The sequence below is a fragment of the Leucopleurus acutus genome (genome assembly GCF_964270905.1).
Source record: "Leucopleurus acutus genome assembly, chromosome: 13".
Lineage (NCBI taxonomy): Eukaryota > Metazoa > Chordata > Mammalia > Artiodactyla > Delphinidae > Leucopleurus > Leucopleurus acutus.
Genome location: NC_139155.1, coordinates 48,340,261 through 48,355,522, shown reverse-complemented (window position 1 = coordinate 48,355,522; position 15,262 = coordinate 48,340,261). Strand labels below are relative to the sequence as shown.

At 38.1% G+C, this 15,262-nt stretch overlaps 1 protein-coding gene across 2 annotated transcripts in view; it reads right to left on the bottom strand.

Moving 5' to 3' along the window:
* SS18 (SS18 subunit of BAF chromatin remodeling complex) overlaps window positions 1-14,876 on the bottom strand; it is a 76,084-nt gene extending 61,208 nt beyond the window's left edge. For both annotated transcript variants that reach the window (XM_082852830.1, XM_082852829.1), the window contains exons 1-3: window positions 14,789-14,876; window positions 11,839-11,915; window positions 3,010-3,094 (exon numbers count right to left, since the gene is read on the bottom strand). In XM_082852830.1, the coding sequence (XP_082708956.1) occupies window positions 3,010-3,094; window positions 11,839-11,915; window positions 14,789-14,857 (231 nt within the window). In that variant the 5' untranslated portion in view covers window positions 14,858-14,876. The remainder of the gene's footprint in view (window positions 1-3,009; window positions 3,095-11,838; window positions 11,916-14,788) is intronic.
* Window positions 14,877-15,262: the final 386 nt, after the last annotated feature.

The following is a 15,262-nucleotide window of genomic DNA, read 5'->3' as shown; positions in this document are numbered from 1 at the left end:
GTAAATCAATGTAATTCACCACATTAACAGATTAAAGAAAAAACTATGATCACCTCATTAGATGTAATAAAAGTATTTAATAAAATTTAACATCCATTCAATATATAAACTATTAGCACAACAGAAACGAAAGGGAACTTCCTTAATCTGATAAAAGGTATCCACAAAAAAAACTACAGCAAGCATCATACATAATGGTCAAACAGTGAAAGCTTTCCCTTTGTGATCAGGAACAAGATTAAGATGTCCTCTATCACCACTTCTATTCAGGAATGTACTGGAGGTCCTAGCCAGAGAAGTAAGGCAAGAGAAAGAAATAAAAGGTGTAAGGATTGGCAAGAAAAAACAAAACTCATTATTCACAAATATGTTCGTGAATATAGAAAACTGGAAGTATCTACAGAAAAATTGTTAGAAGTAAGAGTTGAACAAGGCTGTGAGATTCAAAATCAATTGAGTTTCTATGTAAACTGTAATCACAGTTACAAAATAAAACTTAAAAAACAACGATTCCATTTCAAATTGCCTCAAAAATACGAGGTACTTAGCAATAAATCCAGAGAGATGTGTAAATCTCTCTGCAGGAGAGAGATGTGTAAATTTCCTTTGCAGGAAAATCACAAAACTTTATTGACAGATAGTAAAGGACTAAATAAATCAAAATACATGCAATGATCATGTTTTGAAAGACTCAGTATTGTAGAGACATCAATTCTCCCCAAATTGATTTATAGTCAAGTTCACCTCAATGAAAATCACAAGCGGATTATGTTGGACATGCTGATGTTTAAGTGTATATGGAAATGCAAAGATATTCTTGAAAAAAATAAGGAATATAAGGAATAAGTAAAGAACTTCTCTAACATACATCAAGACTTATTGGACTATGACAACTGTGACAAGATAGTGGAATTTATAAAAACTGGCCAATGGAACAGAATAGAGAAATTAGACACAGACCCGCACATATATGGACACTTGATATATAATATCTTTTCTCTATTTTGTCATGCCACTTGATATATAATATCAAGTGGCATGACAAAATAGAGAAAAGATATTTTGTTTTATTTTTCTAACAGATAATGCTGGGAGAGAATTATCTACCTGGAAACAAATGAAATCAAATCTATTGCTCGTACTAGCTGATAATGAAATCCATGGCAAAAAATCACATTAACATTCTTTCAGATTCAAAACTAAATTTATTCATTATATATCCCTAGTGAGATATATCTAAGGACAAGCATATTATTGTTAGCGGCAATCTTGGTATTGTTATATTGAAATTATGTTACATATATAGTAGTATAAAGCAAACAAGTGACTATAATAATGTCACTGAGGTATCAAGATTTTTAGAGTAAGACAGAAGAGATACTAACACATAAAATCAAATCTGGGTAAAAAAACTTTTCCTGAAGTGGCAATATCACTAATTTAATATTTTCTTTCTTTTTAAAAAGCGAGTTTACTACCTCTGTCTGCTGAAAATGCCAAGAAAAAATGGAAACTCAGTAATAATGAATGCCCCAAACATCCAAATTGTGGTTTCTAAATACCAATTCCCATAGGAAAAAGGCTGGTTGGAAAAATAGTTGGGGCAGAATAGTTCTGGGGCAGAAAACATAATCAGTCTGATCTCTCTCACAAATTCTGAAGCAAAGAAGCTATACAATAACGAAATCATGTCAGAAGGACACAGGAGCCAAATGAAGGGGTAGCCACTGACCACAGGTGAGAAAACTTGACTGTCACAAAGAATGACTCAATGGATTTAAACACATTAAAAATATTAAAATGTATAAGTTCAGATAATAAAAAAAAGACAAAATCCTTGGTCATCTTTTGCAGGTTGCTAGAGACCAACTGGTTATTCCGAAAATTGATAAAGGAATAGAATCAAGCCTTTATCATGACTTTCCTATAGAACTCTCTATTTCAGGATAACCAAATATTTGATTAAAGGAAATTTTCCTTTTTAAAAGAAGTACATTGTAGGAGGAACTGTAAAGTTAGAAACTCATTGTTCTTAGATCCTAAAATGAAACAACGAACCTGATCAACAAGCACCAATGACTGCTAAAACCACTAACTGAAAGGTAGATGGGGAACTTTATAATGGACTGATCAGACCAGTACCAACTGTGTGCACTGATCAATCCTGACATCACTAAAAACGGGACAACAAAATATGTCCCTGCTAACGAGATACAATAGGCAACACAAACACGGGGCCACCAATGAAATAACATAAAACTAAACCTAATTCTAATGGAGCCTCTCAATCTATAAATTATCAGTTTAGAGGAGACAGAGATGAGATGGAGGAACACGTTAAAGAACCACGAGGATACAATCAGCCAAATCCAAAATGTGAGAAGTTCTGCAAAATATATGACCCAGTTTCTTCAACAAATAAATGGAGAATAAAAAATATAAACTGATACAGATTAAAAAAACTTAAGACACAGATCAACGAATGCAACAGGTGGACCTTGTTTGGATTCTGCGGCAAACAATCATTAAAACATTCGAGTTTTTTAGATAATTGGTGAAAATTGAAAACATCCTGGGTATTATAAGACATTAAGAGATTCTGGTTAATTTTGTGGTGTGGGATAATAGTCCTTATCTGCCAGAGATGCATATTAAATTACATATATGATGGCTGGGGATCTGCTTTAAAATATTACAGATTTGTTCCTAAATAATTTGTGCAATTACACATTTAAATAAATAAATAAATAAATAAATAAATAGGTGGGTTAGTGAATAGATGGATGGATATAACTTCTTCAGTCAGGGAATCAATTCCAGGTGAATTAATTCAAATTAAATATGAAGGCAAAATAATAAAGCTTGTAGATCATATAGGAGAATATCTTCATGTTCTCAGAAGAGGGCAGGATTTGCTAAACAAAACTCAGAATCACCAAACAAAAATGTGTTATTCTGTAAAGAACTCTATAAAAATTATCTACTTCACACTATTTTAAAGGTACTTACTGCTGGTAAAAGAGACTGCATGTTTTGATTAGAATCTGCTATTGTAGCAAGGTAGACCAAGTTTGTATGCAGCATCTGTTGATACCTATTAAAACAAAACAAATATCAATATTAAAAAATAATTTTCTTCCTATCTGCTTACATATTATACAAACAGCATTTTATTCCTCAAGTTTAATGAGCGATTTCTGTTACCTGAACATCAACAGCACTTCAATTTTTCCTAGTTCCTCTGCAAAATAATTCCAAATAAGTATGTTCAAAGACAATAACAAACACGGAGCTCTTACCATGTGCTAGATATTGCTATAGTTGTTTTACATACTTAAACATCTGATTTAATCCTCAAACCAACACTATGAAGTGAAGATTCTTATTTTCTCCATTTCACAGATGAAGAAATTGAGGTTTAGATAGGTTAATAACTTGTACAAGATTGTACAGCATAGTAAATGGAATAACTGAGACAGGTACTGGCTCCACACATATAACATATGCAAAGAGATCTAGAATGAAGGAATCAACAAAACTGATATGCTTATTCCCTTCCCTCTGCCATTTTCGTGTTGCCAAAAACCTCAAAGCCAAGTACAGTCAACACGCTCTGCTAAAATGTCAGAAAGGAGGTGGAAACCACACATTTTTTCCGTTCTCATTCCTGCAGCAGTGACCAACAATCTATGCCTGCCGTGGTTATGCTGCCCATGTATCAGGACGTATAGAGAGGACAATAAAGAGGCATCTCCAATTACAAAAAAAAGAAAAAAGTTATATGCTAAAGCACCGGGATGGAGGAAATAATAGGACACCAACACCAACAACACTGCAAATTAACTTTAAAAAATAAAGCAAATTCTCATTATCAGAGTCAAGTGGTTAAACATGTTTATTGTGATCTTACTTACCTATGAATTAGTTTTGCTAAGTCACTCTTCATAATTTAAAAAATTAACTCAGATGAAACCAGATTGAAATTAGTAGTGATCCAATTACTAGTGCTGGTAAACCCACAAAATAATATAAACGTAAAACGTGCATCAAATTAAGCTTTTAGAATTTCATTTACTAATAAATACTATACAAATTAAAATAATGAAAATAAGTCAAAAGAACTTTATTCAGCTAAATAGAGTCTTCTAATATGGATCCCAAATGAAGTAATTTTCTAAGACAGACACCGTTAAGAGGAATCCTAGTAAATTCTTTGCTGCATTATTTATATCCTGCTGGAAAAACTGGTTTCACTACTGTTTTCTTATTAGGGAGGAAAAAACTTATTTCTCACTGAACTTAAAGTTTCTTCACCAACAAGATCATACTTTTATAGTTTGCTTGTTTGTTTTTTTATAAATTTATTGAGATATAACTGATATATATAAAGAACTTCACGTATTTAACGTGTACAATCTGATGAGGTTGGACATACACAAACACCAGTGAAAACATCACCACCATGGAGGTAACAGATATATCCAACACTTCCCAAGGTTTCCTTGTTTCTTTGTTTTTGTTTTTTTGTTGTTGTTTAAAAACAAGTCTAAGTTCTTAATGTTCCTCCTCACATATACACTATGTTGCTCAATCAGACATGATATATTGTTATAGGGATCCTTAAACAAACAAGGACCAAGAATTATTATTTTGCACTGAATTATTCATAATGGTTAATTATGTCATTGAAATTCTTCAAACAGCACTAACAGGCACCACTAGCTGGAACTACTTCATTATTCCATAGACATCTTGAATGGAATTTAAGATACAGGATTCTACAATCTTGCCATTTTTAAAAAACCAACCAGCCATTAGAACATGTAACCCATTTCAAAGGCTGCTCTTCCAAGTTTTTCTTTTCTTCTGAATATTAGTATGGCTCTATCACATGTACTCAGATATGAGATTTGCTGACTGCCCTATCAAAAATAAAAATACCAACTTTACTCAGAGACTATGGCTTACTCATGACCCTTTAAGAAAATTCTAGTCATGCTTATTGGTCCTCAGTAAGCCAGTGTTAAAATACTGTTTAATCTGCCACACGCTTGAGGCCTCATTTATAAAATAATGGCAGGAACTTCCCTGGTGGCACAGTGGCTAAGAATCTGCTGCCAATGCAGGGAACACGGGTTCGAGCCCTGGTCCGGGAAGATCCCACATGCCGTGGAGCAACTAAGCCCCTGTGCCACAACTACTGAGGCTGCACTCTAGAGCTCGCGAGCCACAACTACTGAGTCCGCGTACTACAACTACCGAAGCCTGCGCGCCTAGAGCCCGTGCTCCACAACAAGAGAAGCCACCGCAATGAGAAGCACGTGCACTGCAACAAAGAGTAGCCCCAACTAAAGAAAGCCCGCGCCCAGCAACGAAGACCCAACGCAGACAAAAATAAATAAATTTATTTAAAAAATAATAAAATAAAATAAAATAATGGCAGTGAGGGTAGATCTCTAAAGTCCTTGTGGTTCTAAATATCTATAAATATAGCAACTTTTATGAAATACTTTAAAGACATTTCCCCAACTATCAAATCTTAATTTTTAATCTTGAAATAATCTCAAACTTACAGTTTCAAGAATAGTATGAAGAACTCCCAAATATTTTTCTCCCACGCTCCCCAACTGTCAGCATCTTACATCTGTCTTATACTATCTCTAAACACCTACACCAACATACACGTGCATGCAACGACACACTTTTTTCCAAAACCATCGAGAGTCAGTTACCGGCATAATACCCCATTACTCCTAAAACTTCAGTGTTAATTTCCCAAAAACAAGGACATTCCCCTATATAACTACAATACAACCATCATAACAAGGAAATGAATACTGATACAATATTACATCGAATCCACAGAAACCAGTCAAATTTCTACAAAAGCTCCAAATCTTTTTACCTAATGTAAGGGGGTAAGTAAAAATGATCGTTTTTAATGGTCTTTTGTAACTTCAGTAGGGTTTCTTCTTGTAAAAACGGCATTCTTTTTACAGCACTCATCAAATAAGCTTATTCTAAGATTCTTCTACAAATATTAAACATTTTCCTGAGAAACTTTTTTTAAATTCTATAAATACTATTAATTTGTCACTGAAGCAGTTTTTATATGCTTATTATTTCTAAAAACGTATACGTTAATAAAAGAAAACAGTATGTAAGCAAAGGGAAGATATAAAATATATTCGACATTTTATATTTCATGATGGTAACTTCCTCATAAATACTGGCAGATACTTCCAGATACCCTTAATTATTAACCTATTAAATGAGAGGCAGTTCACTTCCCAAAGATACCACTAAGAGCCACTACATGAACTACCTCGAATAAAGTAAAATAACCACCATTAAATTTATTGATATAATTACAAAATGAATCCCAAAAAGTCAGATTTCATTTTGAAAAAGAAACTTTTACCTAGAAGCTATGAACAGTGTATTTTTAGGTCAACACAAATACAATTTATAGAATAAAAGTTAACTTCCTAACTAGAGATTTAAAACTAAATTCATTTACACTATGATGAACAAAAATTTTTCACTTGAGAACTGTTTATAACACACTCTGAAATAGGTGCACTCACCCTGAAATACAAAAAATAAGGGCTGATTTAAGCAAATACATGGGATGATTTAGAAAATGCTCAAACCAAACACCACAAGAGAGCAATAATATATTCTTATATATAAGTTGTCAGAATTTAAAGGGAAGAGGATCTGGGCATATGAGCTCTACAGGTGATTCACTGACTTATATGAGAGTGAGTGTGAGTGTGAGTGTGAGCGTGTGTGTGTGTGTGTAGATAAGGGCAGAGTAATATATCCAAAGATGTTACCAGTGAAAAATCTTTGGGTGGTGAGAATATGCTGTTCGTTCTCTAAATTTTAAATATCTGTGTTTTCTAATTTTCTACAATGCCTATACTGCTTTCATAAAAATAAAGTTACTTTTGATTTTAAAAAACATTGCTTCAGGGCCTCCCTGGTGGCGCAGTGGTTGAGAGGCCATCTGCCAATGCAGGGGACACGGGTTCGTGCCCCGGTCCGGGAAGATGCCACATGCCGCGGAGCAGCTGGGCCCGTGAGCCATGGCCACTGAGCCTCCGCGTCCAGAGCCTGTGCTCCGCAACAGGAGAGGCCACAACAGTGAGAGGCCCGCGTACCGCAAAAAACAAAAAACAAAAAACACTGCTTCAGGCAGTTATCACATCTTAAGGAACTGTTTAATTATTGGGCTTCCCTGGTGGCGCAGTGGTTGAGAATCTGCCTGCCAATGCAGACGACCTGGGTTCGAGCCCTGTTCTGGGAAGATCCCACATGCCGCGGAGCAACTGGGCCCGTGAGCCACGACTACTGAGCCTGCGTGTCTGGAGCCTGTGCTCCGCAACAAGAGAAGCCACGACAGTGAGAGGCCCGCGCACCGCAATGAAGAGTAGCCCCCACTCGCCGCAACTAGAGAAAGCCCTCGCACAGAAACGAAGACCCAACACAGCCAAAAATATAAATAAATAAATAAATAAAATTGAACTATCAATTCCCAGATGGCTGTCATTGATGTTTCTCTTTATTCTCCTTTCACTTCTCCTGTGAGAAACAAGAACATTTATTAATGTTGAGAGGCGAATTTTTTTTTCTTCACTCACAAACCAATTCTGACAACTTGAGAAAGAAAGAGTATATGAAGAACTCTAAGAATGAAATTAAATACAACAGAAAGGGCAAAATTTAAGATTCTACCTAAATCAATTTAAGCCCCATTTATACATATATGTGAGCAAATGAGGTCTATGCCAATAGGCAGAGAAGGGGAAAATGATCACATACACAAAAAAGCTAAGACTACGAAGAATAAGACAGTATGAACTTTTGCCGACAAGTTGGAAAAGTGGGTTCTACATCTGAACGTCTTATCCCTGTCACATACTGCTAGGGCCTATAGGAAATTGAACCAGTCCTATGCCCGTGGCTTTACCTGGCATTTTAAAACGCCACAGGTGTGATGACCATTTTGTAACATATAGATATGTCAAATCACTAAGTTGTGCACCAGGAACTAGCATAGTGATGTAGGTCAGTTATACTTCAAAAACAAACGGACAGGGACTTCCCTGGCTGTCCTGCAGTTAAGACTCAGCGTTTCCACCGCAGGGGCCATGGGTTCGATTCCTGGTCAGGAAACTAAGATCCCACATGCTGCACAGTGCAGCCCCCCAAAAAGAATAACAGAATAACAAAAACAGACAAACTCACAGAAAAAGAGATCAGATTTGTGGTTACCAGTGGTGGGGGGCGGGGAAGAGGAGGAGCTGGATAAAGGTAGTAAAAAGAAGAAAAAAGCCATAAGTGAAAATAATTATTCTAATCAGTGCCTCTCAGTTGTTATCATTCCATGGCTGACATGAGGTAGTGATCTTCTAACCACTGATGATTATCCAGTTGTAATTTCTTAAAAGAAATTTTCACATATAAACAGACAAGATTCATCAAAGAAAATATACATAAAAGAAGTGGCAATGGTCACATAAAATGCAAAATGTACAAGTGATTAGAAATTAAGATATCCTAGCATTGAGATCTTAATTTCTAAATATTATTCTCCAAAAATGAACTAGGGCTTGGAGAAATGATTCCAGACTGGGGCAGAAAAAAGTACAAGAGGAGCCTAGAACATTCTGTCATACAAGAAATTTTTTAAATGCTCAAAATTAATAGAGACAAGTCAAGAAACCAGCATGAGGGGCTCCCAGTGGCCAACATCTGGGACAATTTGAAAAAGAAAATTAATAAATAATAGACTAACAAATTAAAACCCAGAGAATACAGTAAGAATCCATAAGTTCATTCAGATATAAATCAATGAATGAATGAATGGGACAGGGGCTGGGAAATTTGTTCCTTACAGTAGGATTCCAAATAACTGTAGAAGGAAAGATGGGTTCAGTCACCTTTTGGCAACTGCCACAGTAATAACTGTTTTAGTCCAGAATCACTGGTGGATGTTAAAACGAATGTGTGGAAATAGGCTAAGAAACAGGGTTATGTGTGTCTCAAGGTATCTCCCCAACACATACAAAGAAATAACAAAGGAAGAAATAGTAACTTTACAGTAGAGATCCTGGCAGGCACCACCTTAACAAAGTAGCCAAAGTTACCCTGAATATTGGGACAAACTGCTATCACACGGTTACTGAGGATGCACTGAGAAGGATGCAACATCTTGTCTGTGGTACTCCTGCCAAAAGTGTATAACATGAGTCTAATCAAGGAGAAACACCAGTCAACCCAAAATGAGGGACATATAACACAACAACTGGTCTGTACTCTTCAACAATGTCAACATCACGAAAGATAACGGAAAAACTGAAGGACAGTTACAGATTAAAGTATTCTGAAGACACAGACCTAAATATAACATCTGATCCTGCACTGGATCATGGAACTGAAAAAATACACTAACGGGACAATTGGCAAAATTTTTGAAAGGTCTGAAAATATGATAACAGTATTTAATCACTGAAGCACCAGGGAAGTCCCTGAATTCTTGATTTTAACAATTAGACTCTAAGAATTTGTGCTTGGTTTTATGAAAGACACATGGATGTTACAAAGATAAGAGAGAATCATGCCTGCAACTTTTTTCTCAAATATTTCAGAAAAACGAAATGGGGAAGAAGTGAATGACATAGTGGACTAATATGTTAACATTTGAGGCATTTCAGTGAAGGGCATACAGCAATTTCTTCTACTATCTTTGAAAGTTTTTTATAAGAATGAAATTATTTAAAAATAAAAGGTTTTAGAAAGAGATACCGCTTTTCACCAATCAGATGTGTAAAAAAATTTTAAAAGATGGCCAGTATCCGTTGCTGGAAGATATGGTTGAAAACCAGGACTCTGAAACCTAGTGGGAGGAAAGCAAACCAATACAATCTCTTTGCAGGGTAATTTGGAGATTTAGAACGGTCTTTGACCCAGCCATTCCATTTAGAAAACCTTAATCTGTGAAAACTAAAATACCTGTCTAAATGTGTTTAGATAAATGTGAGCACGTATTTGTAAATGCACAGAAAAATGTTTTGAAAGATAGGTACTAAACCATTGTAAGTAATTACCTCTGTGGAGAGAAGAGAGATATAAGAATGAGAAGTAAAAAAGCGACTTTTATCCCTACAAACTTTTATGGTTTATAAGTTTCTTAATTCAAAAACAATTTTAAACAAAGGGGAAAGAGACAAAGTCATGGAGAGGGACTCAAAACTAGGTAAAGAGTTAATCGGATGACAGCAGGCGACCAGCACAGCATGAAAGCCACGCAGAGAAAGAGCCAGGGTTGCCGAAAAACTCTTCCTGAGAGCAGACCAATGAGATCTCTAGGAAAGATAGATGTGTCCCAAAACAATGGTGAGAGTAAAATATTCAGAGCTGAGTTGTCCAATACGGTAGCCACTAGACACACTGAACTTGTGGCTAGTACAAAATGACATGTTAGTAGGGTAAGATGCACAATGGATTTCAAAGACTTATTATGAAACAAAAGAACAAAATAACTCATTAGTATTTTTATACTGATTACATATTGAAGAGATATTATTTTAGAAATAGTAAGTTAAATAAAATATATTATAAAAATTAATTTCATGTTTCTTTTTACTGGTTTAATGTGCCTACTAGCAAATGTAGAATTACTTATGTGGCTCCCAATATATTCCTACTGATAGTGTTGTTCTAGAGACTTTTGATAAAATATTCAATTTGTTCCACTATACCAGATTCTATTAGGGGATACCGTTTACTTCAGACACATCATCACTTCAGAGTAAGAAGTTCGGTTCTTATGAGTGGTAATCAATTCTGTACTAGACATAAACTTTGCGTTCTCAACCACATACAGCTGACCTTTGCACACAGTGGTAGGAGGGACTGAGCCCGGCGCAGTTGAAAATCTGAGTATAACTCTACAGTCTGCCCCCAGTATCCATGGTTCCGCATCCACATATTCAACCAACCGCAGATCATGTAGCACTGCAGTACATCTTTACTGAAAAAAATCCACATGGAAGTGCACCTGTGTAGTTTAAACCCATGTTGTTCAAGAGTCAACTGTACATGGATGTAACTAAATACCTTATAAATGTGAATATCTAACTTTTCCACAAATCAGACTATGCAAATTTGAAGTCATTATTTTATAATGCAGGATAAGAAGTATTAGAAAAACACTGATATCCACTCCATCCCAAAGCACAAATTTTTTTTATAAAAAATCAAGAAAAGTCACACAAAAAATTGCACACGAATGTTCACAACAGCATTATTCATCATAGTCAAGAATTGGAACCAACCCAAACAACATCACTGATGAATAAATAAAACGTGGTATAGCCATGGAAGATTATTCAGCAATAAAAAGGAAGGAAATACTGATACAAGCTTCAACATGGATGAATCTTGAAAACACTATGCTAAGGGAAAGAAGTCGGTCAAAAAAAAACATGTATTGAATGAATCCATTAATATGAAGTGTCCACAATAAGCAAATCTACACAAACAGAAAACAAATTAGTGATTAACAAGGGGTGTGGGATTGGGAAGTGAGAACAGGGAGTGACTGCTAATGGGATATGGTTTCTTTTGGGAATGATGAAAATGTTCTAAAATTGATTAAAGTAACAGTACAACTCTATGAATATACTAAAAACCACTGAATTGTACACTTTAAAATAGGTGAATTATATGGTATGTGAATTACATCTCAATAAAGCTGTTCCTAAAAAGAAAAGTAAAAAATTAACGAACACAGAAAAACAAATACAAAAAAATTCATATCAATCTTACTGAGAACACTCTGAGGTCTTTCCTTTATTCTGATAGTCCATTATACACTGAATAAGATGGTTATTTTCATCCAACATCTGAAATAAGAAAAAGTTTATTGTAAATCTAGTGCAACAATTAATAAAAAATTCAGATTTCTAGAAACATTTATCTCTACAGGAACTGAATTCACAGGACTTTTTTTATACATAGTATATAGCTCAGCACAAAAGATCTTATTTTATACCTTTGAAATGTTATCATGTTTAATCAACATTTTTTAATTTTTTTTTTTTTTTTTTTTTTGGGCAGTGCCGCCCGGCTTGCAGGATTTTATTCCCTGACCAGGGATCGAACCCGCATCCCCTGCAGTGGAAGCATGGAGTCTTAACCATTGGACCACCAGGGAATTCCCTAATATTTCTATTTCAATTATTCTCCCTCTGAATTATTACCTGAAGCTCAGCACAGAAAATTTGGAGTTTCTTTTCTGTTCAAACATTTAATTACCTCTACTATCTGAAATAGAAGTTTTAGCCTTATTAAGACTAAAAGTTAAGAGGGAATTCGCTGATGGTCCAGTGGTTAGGACTCTGAGCTTCCACTGCAGAGAGCACAGGTTCAATCCCTGGCAGGGGAGCTAAGAGCCCCCAAGCCGTGGGGTACAGCCAAAAAAAACAAACAATAAAGACTGAAAGTTAAGAGTCCAAGTTGGCTTTGCATCATTGTAATGCTTTGTCTTAGTGAAAAAAAAATCTGTCTTTATCCAGAATAAGCTCATGAAAACTTCAACTCAGGAGGCTTAAGGAGATAGCTGGCTAGTTTCCAAGTTTTATACAGCATGGTTTCGTGATTCTCCAAATATGCAATAATTACAATAATTTCTAGGTAAGTACTGAATATTTATCGCAGACTCTATGAGCCTACCTTATAATTTAGTTGTACCAAAAGTTTAAAAGTAAGAAGCATATCAATTTATCATACTATCATCTTATAACAATTCAAAGCAAAACTAGCTTTAAGGGTTAAATAATTCATCTAAGCAAAGTGGCACTGAGGAAAAAGCACTGATGTAGCAATTAAAAGGCCAGTTAGTTTTAGTGCCAGCTTTGCTACCCTGTAAAAACAACTTAAGATTTCAGGGTCTCAGATTTATCAAGTGACAGGAGTAGATGTTCCTCCTAAAACTGCCCCACCCTTCCAGGATTCAACGAAAGCATGAAGTATAATAGCATAACCACTCTTTCTCACTAATTGAGTTAATGTAATTCTTTTAACTAAACACGAAAACCCATTGAACAGTATGACTTTTCTGCATATGAATCATATGCAGAAAAAAATACTGTGCATATGATTCATATCGCTGGAAAAAAATATTAACATGCCCTTCTAAAAAATGGAGTTTTCTTCTTAATCATCAGATGCCAAAAAATTTGTCTTTAAAATGTGTTAATACAATCTCCACTCTAACGATTTCACAACCTATCTTCTCGGATTCTTCAACCTAATAAACTTCACCATTAGAATATTTGTCTCATACCTAACATCAATCCCTCACGCTATAGAATGAGGCACTTAATTTGGAATCCTTTTTCTCTCCTCAGCTGAGGATGAAAACTTTAACTGATCAGCATCTCCTGAATTAATCACCCATGATAAATATCTTTAGATGTATGTAAGAAAAACTCTTTACAGAAAAAAAAAAGAAAAATTCAGAACTTTTCTACAGGCCAAAAATAAAAAGCGAAGTCTTCCAGAGACACGTTTTGCCTATGTGTACTTGAAGCTGTTTGCCAGGCCGCAGACTTAGCCCAGTACGCTACACGAAAAGCACTGCATTTTCAGGCACTGCCAAGCCGGTTTGTTCATAAAAATAAAGCAACAGTTGGGCAAATGTCAAATGCCACACTACAAAGAACCTGAGAGTCAACAGAAGCCAATTAACATAATCTACCGGGCGTAGGATGGTATCCTGAGTGGTACTAGAAGTTGACTTCTCTTCAATTTTCACCTTTGTTCCGGTGCATAAAACAAAACCGAAATATTTAAGGTAAACTGCAAAATTTTCTAAGTAACTTTTCAAAGTCGGTTAACTAAAACTCAGAACGCTGCCTTGCTCATAGGCAACAAGGGGTAGAGAATAAAGAACCTTTGTGTCCCCAACTGGCAAGTAACAGCAACGACAGCACAGCTCCCTGTGTATTTATCACTACTTCTGCAACTGGTCACGAGAATCAGACTGTCTCCACTACTCGACTGTAAGCTCCGTGAAGGCAAGGACCATGCTCACCACTGCAGCCTCGGCGCCTGCTGTAGGCGATCAATGAGTATTCGCTACAGCTGTAGAGGTAAGGGGTGCATCCGGAAGGGAGGAGGGACTCCGAGAGAACCCCGAAATCCAGAGGGTTCTCCCTCGCCCGCCCCTGAGCCTCGACTAAGGTTCCCTGCCGCGTCCCCCAAGTTCTGGTGAGAGCTCCCCAACTCGGCCGGAGTTTGCAGCTCTGCGCGGGGAGACAGCAACGCTCCGGCTTTCCCTCGGGCCCCCGGCGACCCTAGGTGAGGTCTGCACAGAGCCGCCTCGGCACGCGGGGCGGGGCGACGCCAAAGTAACTCCGGAGCGACGCGCGGGGGGCGCGGGCCGCGGAAAACAGCCCTTCCTCGCGCGGCCGCTACCGCCGGGTGCACGCGCCCCGCCGCGCGAACGCCGCCCCATCCCTAGAGAAATCAGGCGCCAGTTGCTTGGGCTTTTGTGCCTGTAGGAAGGAGCCCAAACGCGCGCGGGACTCCTCGAGAGAACTGGTTCGCCCCCTTCCGCCACCCACTCGGGCGCAGCCCGCGGCTCGGGTTCCCACACCCACCCGCCTCCCAGCAGGCCCGCCTCCGCCCCCAGCCCGGCCGACTCCCGGCCCGGCCCCCGGGTCCCTCCCAAACGCGGGCAGGGCCTGGCATCTCCGACCCCACGCGGTTTCACCTTCTGAATCGCAGCGGGAGTGATCTCCCCCTTGCCGCGCTGCCTCGGGGCCGCGAACGCCACGGACATGTTGCCGCCGTCACCACTATCGGCAAGTCCCAAGCGCTCCGGGTGAACGGCAAACTGGGGGAAAGACGCCGGTCTCTCGGGCCGAACCACGTCGAGAGCGCGGGGAGGGGGGATGCTCCAGCGCCCGACGGGCAGCCGGCCGGCCCAGCCTGGACGGGGAACTCTGGCCCGTACTAGTCCAGTTTCTGCGCGGTACTTTGGAACCACAGCCCCGGCAGAACTTCCCTGCTCTTGATCGCCCTCCCGTTCCTCCACCTTTCCTTCCGCGCCACCCCCCGGCCCCCTGCGCTTGTGGTAGAGCCGCGCCCCAGCCCTCCCTCCGTTTCAGCGATTCAGGAAATGGTCCCGCCGCCGCGGGAGAGGGAGCGGCTAGGGCAGCCCCTGTCACAGGAAATGCGAGCGCCC